Source organism: Sapajus apella, unplaced genomic scaffold (assembly GCF_009761245.1).
Source record: "Sapajus apella isolate SASKATOON/1434 unplaced genomic scaffold, GSC_monkey_1.0 scaffold3, whole genome shotgun sequence".
In the NCBI taxonomy this organism is placed as follows: domain Eukaryota; kingdom Metazoa; phylum Chordata; class Mammalia; order Primates; family Cebidae; genus Sapajus; species Sapajus apella.
Genome location: NW_022436943.1, coordinates 42,887,821 through 42,906,581, shown reverse-complemented (window position 1 = coordinate 42,906,581; position 18,761 = coordinate 42,887,821). Strand labels below are relative to the sequence as shown.

At 40.4% G+C, this 18,761-nt stretch overlaps 1 protein-coding gene across 1 annotated transcript; it reads right to left on the bottom strand.

Moving 5' to 3' along the window:
- Positions 1 to 9,002: 9,002 nt before the first annotated feature.
- On the bottom strand, positions 9,003 to 16,748 carry CCN3 (cellular communication network factor 3). The gene is made up of 5 exons (XM_032252552.1): positions 16,434 to 16,748; positions 16,079 to 16,304; positions 14,769 to 15,020; positions 13,760 to 13,974; positions 9,003 to 10,530 (listed from the first exon to the last, which is right to left on the bottom strand). The coding sequence occupies exons 1-5, from the start codon at positions 16,515 to 16,517 to the stop codon at positions 10,234 to 10,236; spliced, it is 1,074 nt and encodes a 357-aa protein (XP_032108443.1). The 5' UTR covers positions 16,518 to 16,748; the 3' UTR covers positions 9,003 to 10,233.
- Between the last annotated feature and the right edge of the window lie 2,013 nt (positions 16,749 to 18,761).

Sequence of the window (18,761 nt, the reverse complement as noted above, 5' to 3'; positions counted from 1 at the left end):
TCACAAAGATGAAAGGGGTAAATTGGGAGATCACGGCTGGGAGATACACATCAGAAATTGTGCCAGGGTAAGGCTAGGAATAGGAATCAATAGAAACAATGCACACTGAGGCATAGAATTAAAAGGAGAAGTGCTGAGAACCAGGAAAGGGAACATGGATCCCCTGACATGAGCAAGTATGAGCTCTGTACAGATTTCTGAGATGATTGTTAATGGAACTTTTTACTCTTCTATCTTCAACTTTGCAAAGGCATTTTTTTTAAAAGAAAAAGCAGGTAATAATAGTCATAAAGTTCCAGTTCTCATTTGTTCATCTAATTAATACGTTTATGTACCCTTCTAATTTCTCCATTTAACATCCTTCTATTTTTCATCAATTTATTCGTCTTTTTAATCTAACATTTGTTGAACGACATTTTTGTGTAGAATATTGTTTGACATTTGGTACAGGTGTGAAGAGTTAAACACAGCCCATAAGGTATTATTTGTGACCTATAATAATGATTCTGTTAATTTCAGATCGAACGTGAAGTTGCTTGATATACTCTATTATTGATGGATCAAGACTCTTTCTTAGTTGTCCTTATCTAGAGATTTCTCCTTCATTTCCCTTCTACCTCTCAAGTTTAAGGATGATCCCAAAGCTGGCTTTCTAAGCTCAATGAAGGCAGTTGTGATGGTTTATCCTAGAAAAGAGGCCATCAGTGAGCACACAGAGCAAGCTCAATGTCATCCAGTGGACCAGTGGTCTGGGGAGTGCCTATGGTTTCCAAAAACCTTTCAAGAAAAGAAAGCAAGGCATTGATACATTGGAGAGAGAGAGGAGAAGAAGGCAAACATGAAAATCTTGCAAACAAAGAAACGCCTTTTTAATATTATTCTAGGTGGTCCATGGCGAATTGTATTATTACCTATTCTTTAAAATGTTCTTGTATAGCTAGCTGGAAATATGAAACAGTGAGAACATGCAAATAGGCTTTTATTCTTTATCCTCGGCAATTTAGAATTTGGCCAAGTGCCTATAAAATCTCTACATGAGCAATAAAGCACGTTCGCTTTTGGTTTACTAGAAGCCCGTGTACAAAATGCTATATATACCTAGCTAGCCAATGTGGGGTTGAGGGCTCGTGGGAGAAATCACGGCACCTTGGCTGTTACAATATTATTCAAAGTGAGACTATAAAGTCCAGGCTCATCCAAATCAAGCAACACCATTTCCCCCCCTCAGAATACAATAGAATATCTTCTCTGCACATTTGCAAAGTTACTCTTCAAATAAGAGAAAACACAGAACTAATGGGTAGATGGAAACTGAAGAAACAGGTGTGTGACTCTTATGAGATTTGAGGATCGTGTAAATTCACAGTTCACTTATATAGAATTGAAGAAATGTATAAATCAATACAAAGTTTTGTGAGAAAAAATGCCTATTAAAAGGTAGGGCTTTGTGTCATTAAGGAGGGCCATAGAAAATAATTCTTGGACTTTATTTTTAGCCTAATCTTGAGCAGTCTGTATTGCATTAACCGTCTTGGTGTGTACTGAAGTTCAACTGTTTTGTTAAAGAATCTGTGTCCAACATTGTAAGAATTTATCTGTGGTGACCAACCCAATATGACAAGAGGTGTGTGGTCAGACTTTGGACATATCCAAGGTTTAGCTGAGTGAAGGTATTAACTCATTAATATATTTTTCTCAGGTATTGTGTACAGATTGATTTCAAAAATGTTAGTGAGTCTTTACCAAATGGATGAATTGTTTTTAATAGATCGAATGGGCAATAACTAGTTAGTAACTTCGGTTATAAACAAATTGACTGAAACAACCCATTTCAAAAAATAATCTGACAAATTCAATGAGTCAGTCCACGCTTTATATTTACAAATGCACCTTGGTATCTCATCTGAGCAGACTGCCAAAGCAAATAGTCACATAAAAAGAAAAGTCAAATTTGTTCATTGGATTTTTTTTTTTTTTTTTTTGAGACAGAATCTCGCTCTGTCGCCCAGGCTGGAGTGCAGTGGCATGATCTTGGCTCACTGCAACCTCTATCTCCTGGGTTCAAGCAATTCTCATGCCTCAGCCTCCCGAGTAGCTGGGATTACAGGTGTGTGCCACCACACTCAGGTAATTTTTGTATTTTTGGTAGAGATGGGATTTCACTATTTTGGCCAGGCTGGTCTTGAACTCCTGGCCTCAAGTGTTCTGCCTGCCTTGGCTTCACAAAGTGCTGTGATTATAGGAGTGAGCCACTGCACTTGGTCAGATATGGTTTTAACAGCTGGTTTCATATTTGGCATTTCTACGTCTCTACCATTTTCTGGGATGTTGTGTATATATAATTTTAATTAGATTTTCATTGCTGATTTTGTCACTACTTGTCTAGAGAGACAAGGATGAATCTGAAGGCTATGGTGGTTATCTTCTAATCCAAAAACCAAAAGCAGTACTATTACAATGAGATGAGCCTTTAAAATAATCATTATAATAAAAAAAGAGGAGGGAAGACACTACAAGCTCTTGGGAGTTGGAGTGTCTCATGCTGCTAAGAGTCTGGGCTGTAGAACCAGGCAACCCTGGGTTTGAATCTATACCAGTCTCATCAGTAAATGGGGCAATAGTACTCATCTTATACTTGTAGGATAAATAAGTTTATAAAAATGATATGACACATAGTAGGTCCCCTATACATGTTAATATAGATGGGACCACAGAAGTTGCTGAATTAAACATCCTCATTTTGAGGACACAGAAGCCCAGAAGCTAAGCAACTAGGACATGGCTTGGTTTTTTGACTCTAAGTTCAGTGTTTTCCATTATCTTTTGCTACCTAGTTTTGCCTTGGTTGAAGAGGTAAGGTGAGGATTGGGAAAAACTTAGAAAATGTATATGGCATTTTGTGGTGGGTGGGTGTTGAACAATAAAAATGATTTCAAAAGATGAAGTTAAAGGAAGGAGGACACTCCAGGTAGATAATATAGCACCAAGAAGTGTATGGCACAATATAACTTGAGCCTTTCTGTTAAAAGGAAAAAGAACACTACATGATGTTTTTGAATAAACCATTGAATGTAGGCTTGGGTTCTCTTAATGAATGAGGTCTTACAGGGGACATCTCTGAAACCCTAACTTTCTGTGTACTTCTGGAAGTATCCAGGTGTGTATTTGGAAGGTACAAGAGATTCTCCTTCCCCACAGTTGCTGCAGAGAGATCTACGTAATTATCTGAACTTCACAGGAGAAATTGGCATCTGAGGAGGCTTCAGATGAGGAGCTAGCTTACAAGGGTCTGAACAGCTTCAGACTCAACTCTAGGGATCTTCTCTGGAATTTGGGAGGCACCAATAGTGGGGCTCAGTTCTAAGAGGTACACTCCTATCAGCATAAAGTGGTAAGCAGAAAAGGACATGGTAAAAAAAAATTAGATAATTTAGTCCAGGGAATCAAGGTTAAAGGAAAACTCATACAGCTCACCAGACTATAAGCTTTAGGAGGCAAGGACTGTTCACTGCTTTATTCCCAGTTCCAGCAAATGACTTGGAATACGGTAGATGATCACTACGTTTCTGTTGAATTGATCAATTAATACAGAAAAGAAAGACCACTACCTTAATTTCAGTGGCCCATGAAAAGCTCAGGACCATATTCCTGACAGTTCTTGGTCACAATATCGTTGGCCAAAGTCAAAGGTTTCCTTGGCAAAGATCTGCATATGGCCCCCATGCATCCTGTTGGGGAAGTTCCTTAGGTGATGACCAATAACCAGGCACAAATCCTTTACAGCTTAGTAGCTGCTCATTTATTCATTCATTCTTACAAGTTTCTTGAGCAACCATTACTAGCTTCTCCAAATGGAGTACATGTAACCTAGAATATAGGTTTCAGTAAATATACACATTTTGGATTCAGAATATGAGGATTCAGATTCTGGCTTTGTCGCATAATAGGTTTATGATGCCATGAAAGCTATTTTTCTTCCTAAAGCTTCATTTTCCTCATCTGTAATTTAGAAATAAAATAGCACCAACCTCAAAGGATTGTTATAAGAATTAGGATAAATAATCTATGTAAAGTGCTTTACATAATGTCTAGTACCTAATAAGCTTGATAAATGTCAGCGTTTTCCTCGTCCTCCACTTCCTCCTTTTACATATTTTTTGCTAAATTTCATATATTCTAAAGTAAACATTGGGTTTTTTTCATTTCTGAAAGTGAACTGAGCGTTACAATATATGTTGTGTCCTAGGTCAATTGACAGAATTTTAAAATTTCTTTTTGATAAATACACTAATGTACACCTTATAATTGATAGCACCTAAATTGAGATATAATTTGGAATCTTTTTATTATTACTGCTAATTTGGCTACTTGAAATATGCAAGAAGATGCAAGAGGCTTCAGTGTAAACATGGTATATTTTTCGGGAGCATCAATTTTACTTGAAAATTTGGTGGGGAAAGTTGAATAATTGATTGAGAAGAAGTCAAAAATTACTTGAATTTTTAGGAGAAAATGTGACAAGCTATAGGAACATTGGCCTGAAATGTTGGGTTTCTGTTTATAGATCATTAGATAATAAGTGTTCAGTCTGTTCAGCTGTTTGAAATACTGTGCTGAAGGACCTTGAGAAGCACTGTGTAAAAGGCGGTGAGAAAACCAGACAAGGTCCTTGCTCTCATGGAGCTTAGGGTTTAGTGGGAAACAGACTTGCAAACAAGTAACAGAGATACAGTGTTTCAGCTGCTGTGATAGTAATTGTTACAAAGAGCAGCTGGTTACAAAAGAGGGAGGGTCAGGCCTGCGGTGGTCAAAAGGGTACCAGTGAAGAAGGCTTCTTAGAGAAGGTGAACTTAAAGCAGTTTCTTGAACCGTGAAATGCAGTTTGGGGAGATAACATGGCACACTCAAGAGGATCCTTGTAATCTTTATCCTCTTTTCTGACGGCTGTGATTTTCTACAAATTATTGGGGAAGATTCTCACTGCTCAACTTTCAGAGGAACTAGAATGGCCACTTACTGGCATCTCCTGTATCAAAGTCCTCCCAGGATCTTGTAGGTGGCCTTGCTTCAGCAGGACAGACCTGGGTCAGCTTGGAGCATACTGACCCATATTTAACCCAAGCTAAGAACTTTGTAATTTCTTCCAAACTTCTGATTCTGTGCTACAAGCAGAGTCTGGTTCTCAGATTTTGCTAATAAAATATAAGTCCAAGCCACATTTTCTGCTTGGATTATAAAATATTTGTTGCCAAGTTCCTTCCAGTAGGACTGGTGGGTTGTTCCTTCTGTGAAACGTTGTCATTGGAATGGAATTATATATTGGGCTGAAATTCAGACCTTTGTTTTCTTGTCCCAAGGAGAAAGACACACATTCTTTAGGAAGACTGGTACAACATTGCCATCCTTACCCTTTGTAGCTCTTGATTATCCCCAGAACAGCTGGCTTAATGTAACAGTAATTCACGGTCCTCAGCTGGAAGGCTGCAGATAATCCTTCATTATTCAGAGTTCAGCAAATGCCAGCGGTGTTATTGAAGTGGTAATTGAATTTTGTGAACCCTCTGTGGTCCAGACAGCATAAGAATGCCTGCAATAACTGTACAGTGTGGTTAAGATGCATACATTTCCAACAATATTGGATCATCAAACTAAGCCCTGTAGCCCATAGCCAAAAGGACATACTGTTTTGATAATTTGACTTGTGATGTTGAACATTTTGGAGTGAAACCCATTTGGAAGCATGACAACATGTACCTACAAGGAAGACATTGTGAGAGAAATCTAGTACTGCCCAGAAATCTCCGTCAAAATCTTCACTGATAATCTCATCAAGTGCAGATATGTATGTAACGAATTAGCTCTTCTTATAGTTAAAGATGTTCTTGCCTCATTGTTGAATTGAATCCTTGTGTGGAAAAAGAAAAATCCCCAAATAATTTTCAATGAAATGTGAGTTATCACTACACCAGCAATTAAGTGCTTTCAAAATCTGACATTCGCAGAATGATCTCAACAGTCTCACTACTTTGCAATGCTGTTACTAAAAGAGAACATTTATAGTTTGGGAAAATAGCACAAAAATGAAACTGTTGGAATTGTTTTGGTTGCTGAAAATATTCTTGGCCTCAGCGTCTGTGGCACTGTGTAAAGGAAAGAGCTTTGGCTCTGAGCTCAGACAGATCCTGAGTTTGAATCCTAGCTCCTTCATTTACTGTGTCCTTAATAGGTCATTAACTTCTTTGAGTTTCTTCATCTTTCCATGTAAAAATGAGGTCAGTAATGCCTACCTTTGAACATTAAATGTGTAGAATAAAGGGCACTGCTTGGCTCTACTTAATAGTTATATCAACCGCTGTCATTTGCAGGCCTACTATGTTCCAGGCACAGTCAAGTGCTTATGAATATATATTATGATACTATGAGGTTGATATTTAGAGTGACCAACTTGCCCCAGTTTGCCTGGGACTGTCCTGATTTTATAACTGAAAAGTGCTGAGTCCCAAAACAAGATAAACTGGAGGAGTTGGTCACCCTACCCATACATGGTCTCACCTTACAGATGTGAAAACTGAGTTCCAGAGGCTGTGCAGAGTGCCCAGTATCCCACAGCTGGGAAAGGGTAGGCCTGGCATTCAAACCCAGGTTTGGATAATTCTCAAGCTTGTGCTTTTTCTGCAGCCCTAAATTCTGCTCAGTAAATGTTTCTTGTTTTGTTGTATTACTAGAACATTCTGAAATTTGCAAATATCTGTACATCAGACCACATTTTTCGACTGCCTTTAATCATAACTTCGGGAACGCATGTGTGTGTGTTTATGTATGTTGGAGAGCTCTCCAAGTGACAGTGATAATGAAAATGATAGCCTAAAATATATTTCAAAGAATATCCTGCCTTTTGCCAATGCAGAGACCATTCATTCATGTATTTATTCATCATTGCACAGGTGTGCACAGTGAGGTCTTACTGTGTGTCAGAGACTTAGGCAGATACAGAGGACTCAAATGCTGGTCTCAAGATACTCGTAATGCGGGTATAGACAATCGGTTGTAAAATATTGTGAGAACTTTGATGATAGAGGCAGGTCCTGAGACTCTTGCCCCTGCAAACACCTCATCTCCCACCTCTCCTCCCATTCTGTACTCTAGCCTCATGGATCTTCTTTAATACTCTGACTTTATCCCTGGCACTGTGTTGTTTTGTTTTATACTAGCTGTTACTTCTCACTGGAAGATTCTTTCTCTCTGTCATTCCAGTGAAATGTCATTTCTTTAGAAAGAATTTCTCTTCCTCAAGCTAAATTAGCCACCCAGAAGTTTTTTATGTTATCACCCTGTTTTGATAATCTTCACAGATTTATTTATGCATTATTTGAAATTTATCTTCCTTGATTGTTTGCTGCTTTTTTGCCTGCCTTTCCTGACAGTGTTATGTAAATTTCAGGAAGAAGAGATAATGTGTTTATTCTTATTGTTTATTTATTCATGGCTGTGTTCCCAGGGTCTAAAACAATGCTAGGCACACAGAAGCAATCAGTAAGTATTTTTTGAATGAACAAAATGAATGACTTAACAAATGCGTTGGCTGCTGGAAGGAGCAGCTATCTCTATATGAGTATATAGAGGTGCAAGGAGAATTATGCCAGAAGGAACATAAATCAGCCTTAATTTTTGTTTTTCTGGTTATAAAGGTAGTATATTCTCAGTTTTTTTTTTAAGTTGGTAAAGAAATGACAAAAAAGGGAAAAAAGTGAGACTAGCCTGATGTAATCACTAATCATATTTTGTTGCACATTCTGTCCTAGGTCACTTTTGATTCATGACATAGATACTTTTGAACAAAACCAAATCACTCTTCTCCTAGTTTTATACCATCCTGGGATGTATTTTCTGATATCTTTTCTTAAGTTCTCAGTTTAAAGATTGCTTTGTTTTTCATCCTAATGGGTATACTATAATTAACATAACCAAATCTACATTGTGGAATCTTTGTTTGTATTTTTTTTTTTTTTTACCATTATGAACAATATATGTAGAACCGTCTTGAAGATAGATCATCTTTTCCAGGACCCATGTGTTAGCAGGTAGAAAGTAAAAGGACTTTGATTTGAATTCTAGATTTACCAGTTTCTTTCAACATTTTTGTTTGTTTGTTTTCCTCATCCGTTACATGGGAATATGAAGAATGCCTGCTTCATAGGGCTATTGTGCCAGTTAAACAATTTAATGCAGGTACAGCTCTCAGCACAACATTGGCATGCAAAAATATTTGCTGTCCTTGATAATTTCCTGTGAATGAACTCCTAGAGGGCAAAGTTGCTTTCTAATCCACCTTAAAGGACAAATAGAAACTAGCTAAAGAGAAGGGTAGGAAGAAGGGAGCAGACCCAGGAAGTAAAGTTGGGAATAGTAAAGTTCTTTTAAAAAGATTTTTTCTTACAAATTATAGAACTTGAGAACCGCATTGCATCAGCAAGAAGCTTCCAAACACAAAACTTCCATTAACTATGACTCTCACACTGCCCAGTATGCAGTCCAATGTGTCATGCAACTCCCCATGATCAATGGGAATATGCGTTTCTTGGTACTTGGCAAGATAATACTGATCAAGAAAGTGCTGGCCAATTAAGCTGTGCCATTGGGAGGGTGGAATGTCCTTTGATTAGATAAGGAAGTCACAGAGCTCAGTTTTGTTTGGTCAGGTAACAAGTTTAAATGTTAATATATAGATGTTGTCTGGTGGGCCATCCTGAAAAAATAGATCAGGGCTTGAGATGAGGGCCTGAGCAAGGAGTGAGGAGGCTATTTGAGGCTGTAGAGGTGAGTCTAACTCAGTAAGAGTTGTCTTTTGTTTCCCTTCTGATAAGAAGTTGTAAGCTCATCCAGAAATACTCATTTTGCTTTCAATAGATGCTACTGATTGATTTCTGGTTTAATTCATAAATTTTAATTTTATTTTCAGTAAACAACAATGTTCAACTTTTGTGTAACAAAGTAACACAGAATCACACAGCAATACAATCATGTTTATTTAGGGGTATCTGACAAGTAGAGAAATCAAACATAATATTTTACAACATGTACAATTTATATTTTTATAAATACTTTAAAGTAGAAAAGTGGAACACATGTGGTGGCATTAAAAGAATGTCTAGACTTAATTTTGCAGCCTACCTGGTAGCCTGACAAACCAGATACATGTATGTATACACGTATATCTTGATTATGAGTTTTTATTATTATGGCCCAAGGATAAGTTTTGGGCATGTCTACAATAATTCCAAACTCCCATAAAATGTGTGGTCTCTTACCACCAGTCATGTTGATTTTGCTCTTTTTTTCTCAAAATTCCACAAAATGCACATTTTATACAGTCATCAGAGGATGTAAGCAAGTGCTTTGGGCCTCAGTTTACTCATCAGTAAGATGAGAGAATCCCTGCTAATATGCTCTGTTTCTGCTAAATTAAAAAAACTTGGGGCCTCAGCAGCTTCGAGTATATAAATGTCTGAGGGCTATGAGGGACCAGTCATCTTTGTATTGAGAGTTTTCTGTTTAGCTTCTTTCTATTGGAAAGGAGTCAATCTGTCTTAAATGGGGAAAGTTTATGACAACATTCCACTTAGCAAACATTTCATTACTGTAGATACAACATGTTTCCTAGTGTAAAACTAAACAGAAAATTAATAGTCATCTCTGGATGGCATGTTGAAGAGCTGTATGTTTCCTTGGATCTGGAGCTTGGGAGTTCAGAGCTGGCTTAGCCAAAAAGGGAGCCAATAGGGAATCTTCCCAATATATGTGCTCAATATATGGTTGAAATACTTGTACAATGACATGTTCAGTATGATTCTAGACTTCACTGAGTCATTACAGTGACATTTTCTTGGAATTGCACTAGTGCACAACAAAATATGATGAGTGCAATGTGATACAATCTACAAAGTAAGTTATATACCTGTTTCCTTAAATTTATAGAAATTTGCATTTAAAATAAAACCACAGGAAAGTAAGTCATCCCTAAGCCATATCCTGAGCTTACCTTGATTCCAAGTTTACAGTTAATTACATTTTTTATTAAATAAAAAGACAACTATAAAGGTCCTCATATGATCACATTAGGAAAATACATAGGATTCAAGGATGAAATTGTGAAACTTCAATACTTATATTCCTTTGATGGTGGGTGACGCAGCTGCTACAGGTGCTCTGTAGGTGTGCTTATTGAGTGGCAGGTTACATTTTACCTCTGCTAGCCTTCAGCTCCAGCTCCTGGAGGAAGGCCTCATTGTTCTTAGGACAGTTGGTGTGACAGGTGCAGGTCCCAATGACCATCACTGGTTTCTTGACTGTCTGCCCTGGGGAGCACTGAAACTCTACCTGGATGGTGTTGGTGTTGTGAGGAGTGCAGCATCGGCCATCAGTGCACAGCCCACAGAACCTGGGCTTGTAGGTGTGCAGGCTGGTGCAGTTCTTGAACTGCAGGTGGATGGCTTTGAGTGATTTCTTGGTGCGGAGGCACTTTTTTCCTTTCTAAGAAAGAAAAAAAGAAGTGATGTATTAAATGGCTACCATTGCTCTGAGGAATGGTCTGAGGAATTTTAGAGTATAGAATTACCTGCTAGTTGCCCACCCAATATCTATTGGTCTTTCTTCTTTGCTATCAGAACGTTAATTTTGCGTGAGCAATGTTATCAGCTAAAAGTATTTACTTCCACAGACTATCTGGGACTTGGGATATCCTTGTGCCAAAGTTCTGGCCAAAGTTATATAAGCCAAGAGAATCTGGGAAATCCTTTGCCCCTTGAGCAGATGCAATTCTTTATTGTTCCTGCATTCATTTTCCTTTCTTTCTGGAACGTGAACACCTTGACTAATTGTCCGTAACGATCTTTTGACATTGAAGAGATGAGCATGAAGATGAAAGCATATGTATAATAACAAAATCTGTCTTTTAAGACACTGTAACATGCTTTGGTGTCATTTTTAGCCAAATGCATTTCTACATTTGATACGGTTTGGCTGTCTGTGTTCCTACCCAAATCTCATCTCAAATTGTAATCACCACATGTCAGAGGAGGAGCCTGGTGGAAGGTGTTTGGATCATGGGGGCGGATTTTTCCCTTGTTCTCATGGTAGTGAGTGAGTTCTTACAAGATCTGATGGTTTAAAAGTGTGGCACGCTCTCTCTCTCTCCCTCTCTCCTCTCTCTTCTCTCCTCTCTCCTCTCTCTCTCTCTCTCTCTCTCTCCTGTTGCCATGTAAGATGTGCCTTGTTTTTCCTTCATCTTCTGCCACGATTGTAAGTTTCCTGAGGTTTCTCCAGCCATGTGGAACTGTGAGTCAATTAAACATCATTTCTCTATAAATTACCCAGGCTCAGGTAGTTCTTCATAGCAGTGTGAAAATGGACTAATACAATGTATTATAAAAAGAATGGGTATACATCTGGTATTATTATATGTTTCAAATACTCTTCAGACATTAACTCAACCATATTAACAGTATTCATTCATACAAGGAATAATCATTCATAAAAAGAACAATTTCCCAAGTTTTACAGATGAAGAAACTGAGTCTCAAAGAGCTAAGGGGACCAGAAAACATCTAATGTTTGAATTTGTCTCATACAAAGCCCATTCTTTATATTACATGGTGACCTCAGGAAATTCCAAGACATGGAAATTTCATGAAGGCAAATAAAGTGGGGAATTTATGCAAGATTTTATTAGTAATGATAAATGAAGAGGCCCAATATTGATAATTCAGCAAAGAATTGATTACATTTTATTTATTACTTATATTTCTTCATCTACTTATTTCCTACAGTTTTTCACTGTTTACCTTCATAGGCATGATCTGCTTCTTATGGGGTGATTAGATTTGGAATTATCTTAAATCAGTGGCTCTCAAGCTTCAGTGCACATTAAAATCATCTAGAGGATTTGTTAAAACAAGTTGTCAGATCTCACACCCAGAGTTTTTGATTCAGTACATCTGATGTAGGACCCACACCACAAATTGGAATTTTAACAAGTCCTTAGATGATGCCGCTGGCTTGGGGAACACTGTCTCAGATTTCAGAGTCTCTTGGAGACAAGGAAGTAATGATTATTATACTAGTCTTTCCCTAGATTATAAACAAATTTTTACAACATTTATAAAATATGTATACTATAAGTAAACATCTTAAAAATAACATAACCAAATATTAAAGAAGATCCAAGTTACAAAAAAAACCAAATTTTGAAAAAAGAAAAAACTAGTAGAAAAAGCCACATCTTAGAGGCATGCGATGGAAATGTCTTATTTAATAAAGAATTTACTCTGCCATTGAAAATATTGAAGGACTTCTTTCTTACTATTTTGCATTTAATATTTATCATGTATTCTTGTCAACACCCACAAAATGGTACAGTATAACAACATTCCTGTGTGTGTGTATGTGTTTGTATGTGAGACTCCTTATGTGGTGAACCTATATTACTATGTTATATGTATATTTGAATTCCCTGGACTGCGGGGAAGTGTGTCTTCTAGGATATAATTTTAGGGATAAGGTGTTTCTAGGTGTTCTTTCTAAACTGACTGAAGAAACATAAAGTTAGGATGGACCTCAAAAAATTATATAGCAAAGCAGCCATATAACTAATGCAACCACTAGGGACTCTTATTTTACCAGTAAATAGAAATTATAAGTAATGGTGGCTACTGTTAACAGAGTACTTAGTCTACACCCAGCATTTTGCAAATTAATTCTATTTAATCATCATGACAACTTAAGGTAGGTACTTTCAGCAGCCCCATTATGTGGGAGAAGAAGTTGAGTCTGAGAAGTTAAGAAAATTGCCCAAGATTACATAGCTAGTTCACGTGGAAAGACAGAATTTAAAGCCAAGCTGTCTGGCTCCACAGTTGTCCTCTTACGTGTTAGATGATATTGCTTCAGTGCCAAGAGATGTAAATCTTGAATTGCTAAGGACTATTTTATTTTAATCTTAGGTTTGTATAAGGATCCATATAATGGTTCAAATTGAGTATTGCATTTATCTGATATAGGGCTCTGGTAACAAGGCCTGTGATGTCATCAGCAACCAATCAGAGCTTCTGATCTGCATGTCTCACATTCAGGGTTAACATACTGAGTTGATATAATTCCAGCAAAAAAAAAAAAAAAGATATGTTCTGTTTTATTTGGCCCATTTTGCCTTATACTGTTAAATGTATTATTTCCACTAGGTTTTTAAAAATACCAACAATTCCCAGACAGTCACTCACTTATTTATCAATAGTTGTTTATCATGCACACAATATGTGCCAGGTGGAGCGCTGAGGACTGAGAGAGAAGACGCATGTGGCCTCTACCTTGTTGTTCCATACAGACGGAACCTCAGGAGTAAAGAGAACTGAGATCAGAACTCTCTCTCTAGAAGCAGCTGTGCTTGACAATTGGGTAGCCAGTTTTCTCCAGGAATGGAATGGGATTCGCTAGACCGCTCTCCATTGGGAAAAGCATTATAGTTGTCCGGCCCCTCCCTCTTTTACCTGAGGGTATACTATGGGTTGCTTGGAGTATTTCAATATGATAAAGAGAAAAAAGAAGATAGGCTGGCTTCAGGAACCCCACTGCCTTTTCTCTGGGGTTAACTCCCAGCTAGAGCTGTTCTCTCTGTCACAGAGTGGCACAGTGACCTTCTGAAGCCCCGGCTCCAAGGAGACAAGGCCATTACCTTCAGGATGGGAGGTTTCCTCCAGGCTCCTACCTTATCCGTTGGCTGCTCGGGCTCTTGTTCACAGGGCCGCACCATGCAGAGCCGAGTCTGTTTCAGCATCTCACATTGACGGTTCCTGTTGGTGACCCGGGTGGAGAACCCCATGCCACAGCTCTTGGAGCATGCTGTCCACTCTGTGGTCTGTTCAATGCAGTTGACGCTTGAGTCGGAGACTTCTACTCCTAGGGTGGCTTCTGGCCTGTAAGCTATGGGATAGATAAATAAGAGCAGCCATATGGGGTAAAATGTGAGGACTGGAAAGTAGTTCTTTTCAGCCATCATTATTAGAAAGTGGGTCTCATTCAATTCTGCACCTACTAAACGCCAGTGCTCCCAGGACACAGAACTGAATTAATTAATTTATGGCATGGCTGATAATGTCTGACCTCAGAAATACTATAAAATCCTGGAGACTGTTAATATAAATAATCTGGCCAATTAATGGCTTCTAAAATATCCTCTACTGTCTCTTGAGATTTTTTAAAACTGTTTCGTTGATAAAAGAAAATAGAAGAATAAAAAAGGTCCTGACATGCCATCTGAACCTTCCTACAGCATCTAGAAAGATGAAACTTTTCAGTGACACCGGTCCAGGGATGAGTAGCCTTAATCATGAGGCAGACTAGGTAGCAAATCCAGAAAAGAAAGAGGATTCAAAATGTTGTCTTTGTAGTACTAATGAGGGTCAAGCGGGATGGATTAAAATACAAATACTGGTCATCCAATGAGACAAAAATAAGACACTAGAGTGAATTTGGGAGGTCCTCTTTAGGAGATATTGGGGCAAACTTCTATACTTAGTTTGAGTTTATAAATATGTTTGATCTGATGTCTACAATTGTGTTTGATCTCAGTGGGCAACCTGGAATCTACAAATGAATGGCCAGAATCTGAGGCCAGCTTTTTTTTTTTTTTTCCCTCAAATCTAAGGGATTGCAAATTCTTCATGCTTATCTTTACCTTCTGCTATGACAAGCTGTACGTATATTGAGTTTCTTACCTGCAAGGGTAAGGCCTCCCAGTGAATCCTCCTCATCTGGGCCACAGATCCACTTTTCACAGCATTCTCCGGGCACCTCAACTTTTCTTGGAGCTGGGCAGTTAGGCTCAGGAAGTAGCACATCCAGCTGACAGCGAGGCACACAACCAATCTGCCCATCTCTGCAGGTGCACTGGAATTTGCAGCTTGGCTGAAATTTCTCTCCACTGCGATAGATGACTCCATCGAACACACAGTTATCTCCCTCTACCGCTAGTATATTGGGGAAGCAAAGAAAGCAAAGAGGAGGAGGAAAAACAAGAACACGATACAGTGAAGAAGCTTGTAAGATTTGGAAGACATGTTCCAAACCCCAAGTCCTTTTCTAGTTCAAGTGATCTGGTTTCTTATGTATCCACCATAGAGTGATGGCCTCATGGAGGCCTCTTAAAGCAAGAAGAAACCTTCAAGATCATCTGGTCTTGCCACTCATTTTATGGATGAAGAAAGAGGTTTGCAACTGTGAAATGATAACCCCAAAGCCCCCTGGCCATTGCTCCCAATGTTCAGTCATTTTGCAAGAACCTCCTTGGAGTCTCCTACTCCAGCAGGTCAGATTTTTAAAAAGAGAAAAAGCGTACTTTATGTTTTCCAACAGGTTAGCTGATGAAATTGGGAAGGGCATTAAGATTCCTTGGCACTCAAGCATAATAAATCATCAGTAGCTTAGAGAAAAAAGTAAAAGCCCTCCTGTCCAGAAAAGAAGGGACAATCTCCAACTTCAGTGTTGTGCCATGTGAAAAACTGATCCCTGATTAAATTTTAGAAGCCTGGATTGGCACCTGCATTTTATTTTACTTGCATCCAGAGAAGGGTTACATAGTTGTCCCAGGAGACTAGGCTGCTTTGGTTCAAAGGGGACAATTACAGGTGTGAAAACAAACCTGCTGGGTTTTCCCCAACTGCAGTTGGGGAAACTGTGAGCCTGTGAGTAAATTCAAGCTTCCATCAGCCCCAAGCGGCCCCCGAGATATGTCGGAAGGAAATGACTTCTGACCCTTAACTCTGCTTAGATGCTTGTCTAGGAAGCCAAGTGAGGAATGCCTCTCACCCCCCAGGGCAGCTTTCCTTTCTGGCTCTGGTGCTCCCCAAAGTCCCAAGTGCTCCCCAAACCATGCCTGACACACAGTAAGTGCTCTATACATGTCACTTACTGCATTATTAATATTTGCTTATCGCCCTCTGAAAAGGGGAGGAAAAAAGAGAGAAGGGAGGAAGCAGCTTCAGTTAGCTGCAGAAGAAGAGTGCCAATAGTGGAGGGGCAGGATTACCCATGCAGATGCCAGTCTGGTTGCTGGGGTCCGCGCTGCGGTCACAGTAGAGGCCACTGCTCTCGTCGCATGGCTCCAGATCTGAGCAGCTCTCGCCACGCTGGCGGGCACACACCAGACAGCAGGAGCAGCCGTCCAGTACCGAGCGCACCCCGGGGGCGCAGGTGGGCGGCGTCGCGGGGCACTGGCCCGGGCACTGGGGAGGGCAGCGCTGAGTCGCAGCGACCTGAAGGCAGGCAAAACAAAAAGGAGAAACCCCTCAGCCGGGACAGAAGACGCAGAGAGCCCAGTGACCAAGTGGGGGCCACCCAGGAAGGCGAAGTAGCTTGGGGCATCTTAAGGGTGCACCACTTACCTGTCCCAGGAGATGGAGAAGCAGGAAGGCCAGGCAAAGGCACTGCTTTCGGAGACAGAGGCTCGTGCTCTGCGCACTCTGCATGCTCAGGCTTTTCCCTCTCGCTTCTACCAAAGGAAACTTTCTTCGCTGCAGATTGGCACTGCTCGCCTTCCCCCTGGTCCGGCGCTTGCCGATCACGCCCAGCGCCACCAGCACAGGTTTTATAGCGCGCTCCTGGGACTCGCACAAGCCGGTTGGCTGCAGTGCAGGGAGGAGGGGGGAGATCGGCTGGGTGGGGAAGTGGAACGAACCCTGGGGTTGCCATGGCAATTGGCCGTGGGTGCTGCTCTCCTTAGGGCGCGGCGCCGGGGCCTGAGTGTGCCTGTGTGTGGCGACTGGCTTTTCCCAGAGGGCAGGGAGGGGCTGGGTGGAGTTCCGAGGCCAGGACCCAGGGCTCGATAGAGCCCGTGGGAAGGAAACGCCCGTTTCCTCCTGGAAGTTGCTTCGCCTTCTCCCAGGACGAAGACACCACCATTCCCCACCATCCTCCTCCACCCTGACCGTTCCGACAGACAAGGACTGAAAGCATGGGGTCTCCTTATGGGATGCCTGCAGTTTGGGGCCATCTGTGGGATATTGGCAGAAGGCCCAGGGATTTAGTCATAAGGGAAGCACATGCAAGTTTGTCACCGTTTAGGGCACTCATTGAATGTGTTGAGAGGGAGGGAAGAGAAGGGAGGAAGCAAAGGAGAGAAAGAGGAGAAAGAGAAAAGTGTGTGTGTGTGTGTGTGTGTGTGTGTGTGTGTGTGTGTGTTGGGGGGAGGGGGAGTGACAAGGGGAAGGGAACCTAGAAAAAAAACCTCTATATCAGGATGTGGGGATGCTATTGACCAAATGGCAAAATTCTTTTGACTCTAATCCTTCAGCTTCACTGAGCCTTAAGCCCTAAGGTACACAGGTTTGTTAGAATTAAAACACAATAAAAGGAAAATAAAAGAAAACATCATAAAATAAAACAAAGAAATCTTCTTGGCAGAAGAAAACCTTGAAGCACTTGCTGTATCCGGCCAAATGTGAGACAGCTCATGTGAAAGCCCAGAAGCCTTTGAGAGTTTCCTAAGTGGATTCAGTTCAGCCTCCATCACCACCATCAAAACCTCCTTCAGCCAGAGAAGAAGTGAGGAAGGAACTTGCTTGACTTGGCTGACCCTTCAGCAAATCAAATCCCTCTCCCACCGGGCATCTGCTTTCAAAAAATGGTTGCTGGGGCATGCTTGTCATCTCTCATGGGGAAGAGAGAGCAGTTTTACTGCTCCAAAGGTGACACTGCTTGAAGGATTTAGAGCAGTTTCCCCCCATATTTCAACATTGCTGCTGCCCCTAGGAGAACAATGCCCAGCTCTTTTGGGGATAGCTGCTTTGGGCAAAAAAAAAAAAAAAAAAAAAAAGAAAGAAAAAAAACCACACACATACACACTTTTTAAGAAAAATTTTACAGGTCTGTGATGTAATTCTTGAGTTTAAAAGGAAACAAATGACCTCTACATCATCTGTCCCCAGCATGAAGGAAATCAAAGGCAGCTTGTGCAAGGGGCCGGATCTGCCTCTGCAACACCTGCAGACGATGAAGTCACCTCAAGCCCCTTCAAGATAATTCTCTCAGCAGCCTGAAACCACTGTGACACACGTCCAAACCTCCAATAGTTCTGCTTTCTTTGAGGTAGATGAGACTGAGTAGTATTCAAACTTAAGTAGAGATGGAACAGTTAATTTGTACGCCTGAGTAGGACATTTATTTACTCTTGAAATTGATAGGTTTTGGCCGGGCGTGGTGGCTCATGCCTGTAATCCTAGCACTTTGGGAGGCCGAGGTGGGTGGATCACCTGAGGTCAGGAGTTCAAGAGCAGCCTGGCCATCATGGTGAAATCCCATCTTTAAAAACAAAAAAAAATTGATAGGTTTTGGAGGGTGGAGGGTGGGACCAGGGAGAGGATCAGGAAAAATAACTAATAGGTACCAGGCTTAATTCCTGGGTGATGAAATAATCTGCACAACAAATGCCCAGGATACACATTTACCTGAGTAAACAAACCTGCACATGTACTCGAACTTAAAATAAAAGCTTAAGAACAAGTAAAAAGGAAAAACAAATGAATTGATAGGCTTTATGAGTCATTTGGCCTAATGATGCCTCCACCTGGCTGCATATCGGAGTCAACCAGTGTGAATTTTGTGAAAAATACGGATTCCTGGGCCCCACTCTTGATCCACCAGTAGGATTCCCTGGTGGTGGCTTTGGTAGACAGCATTTTAATGTATTTTGAAATGGGAGCTGGCTTTCAGGA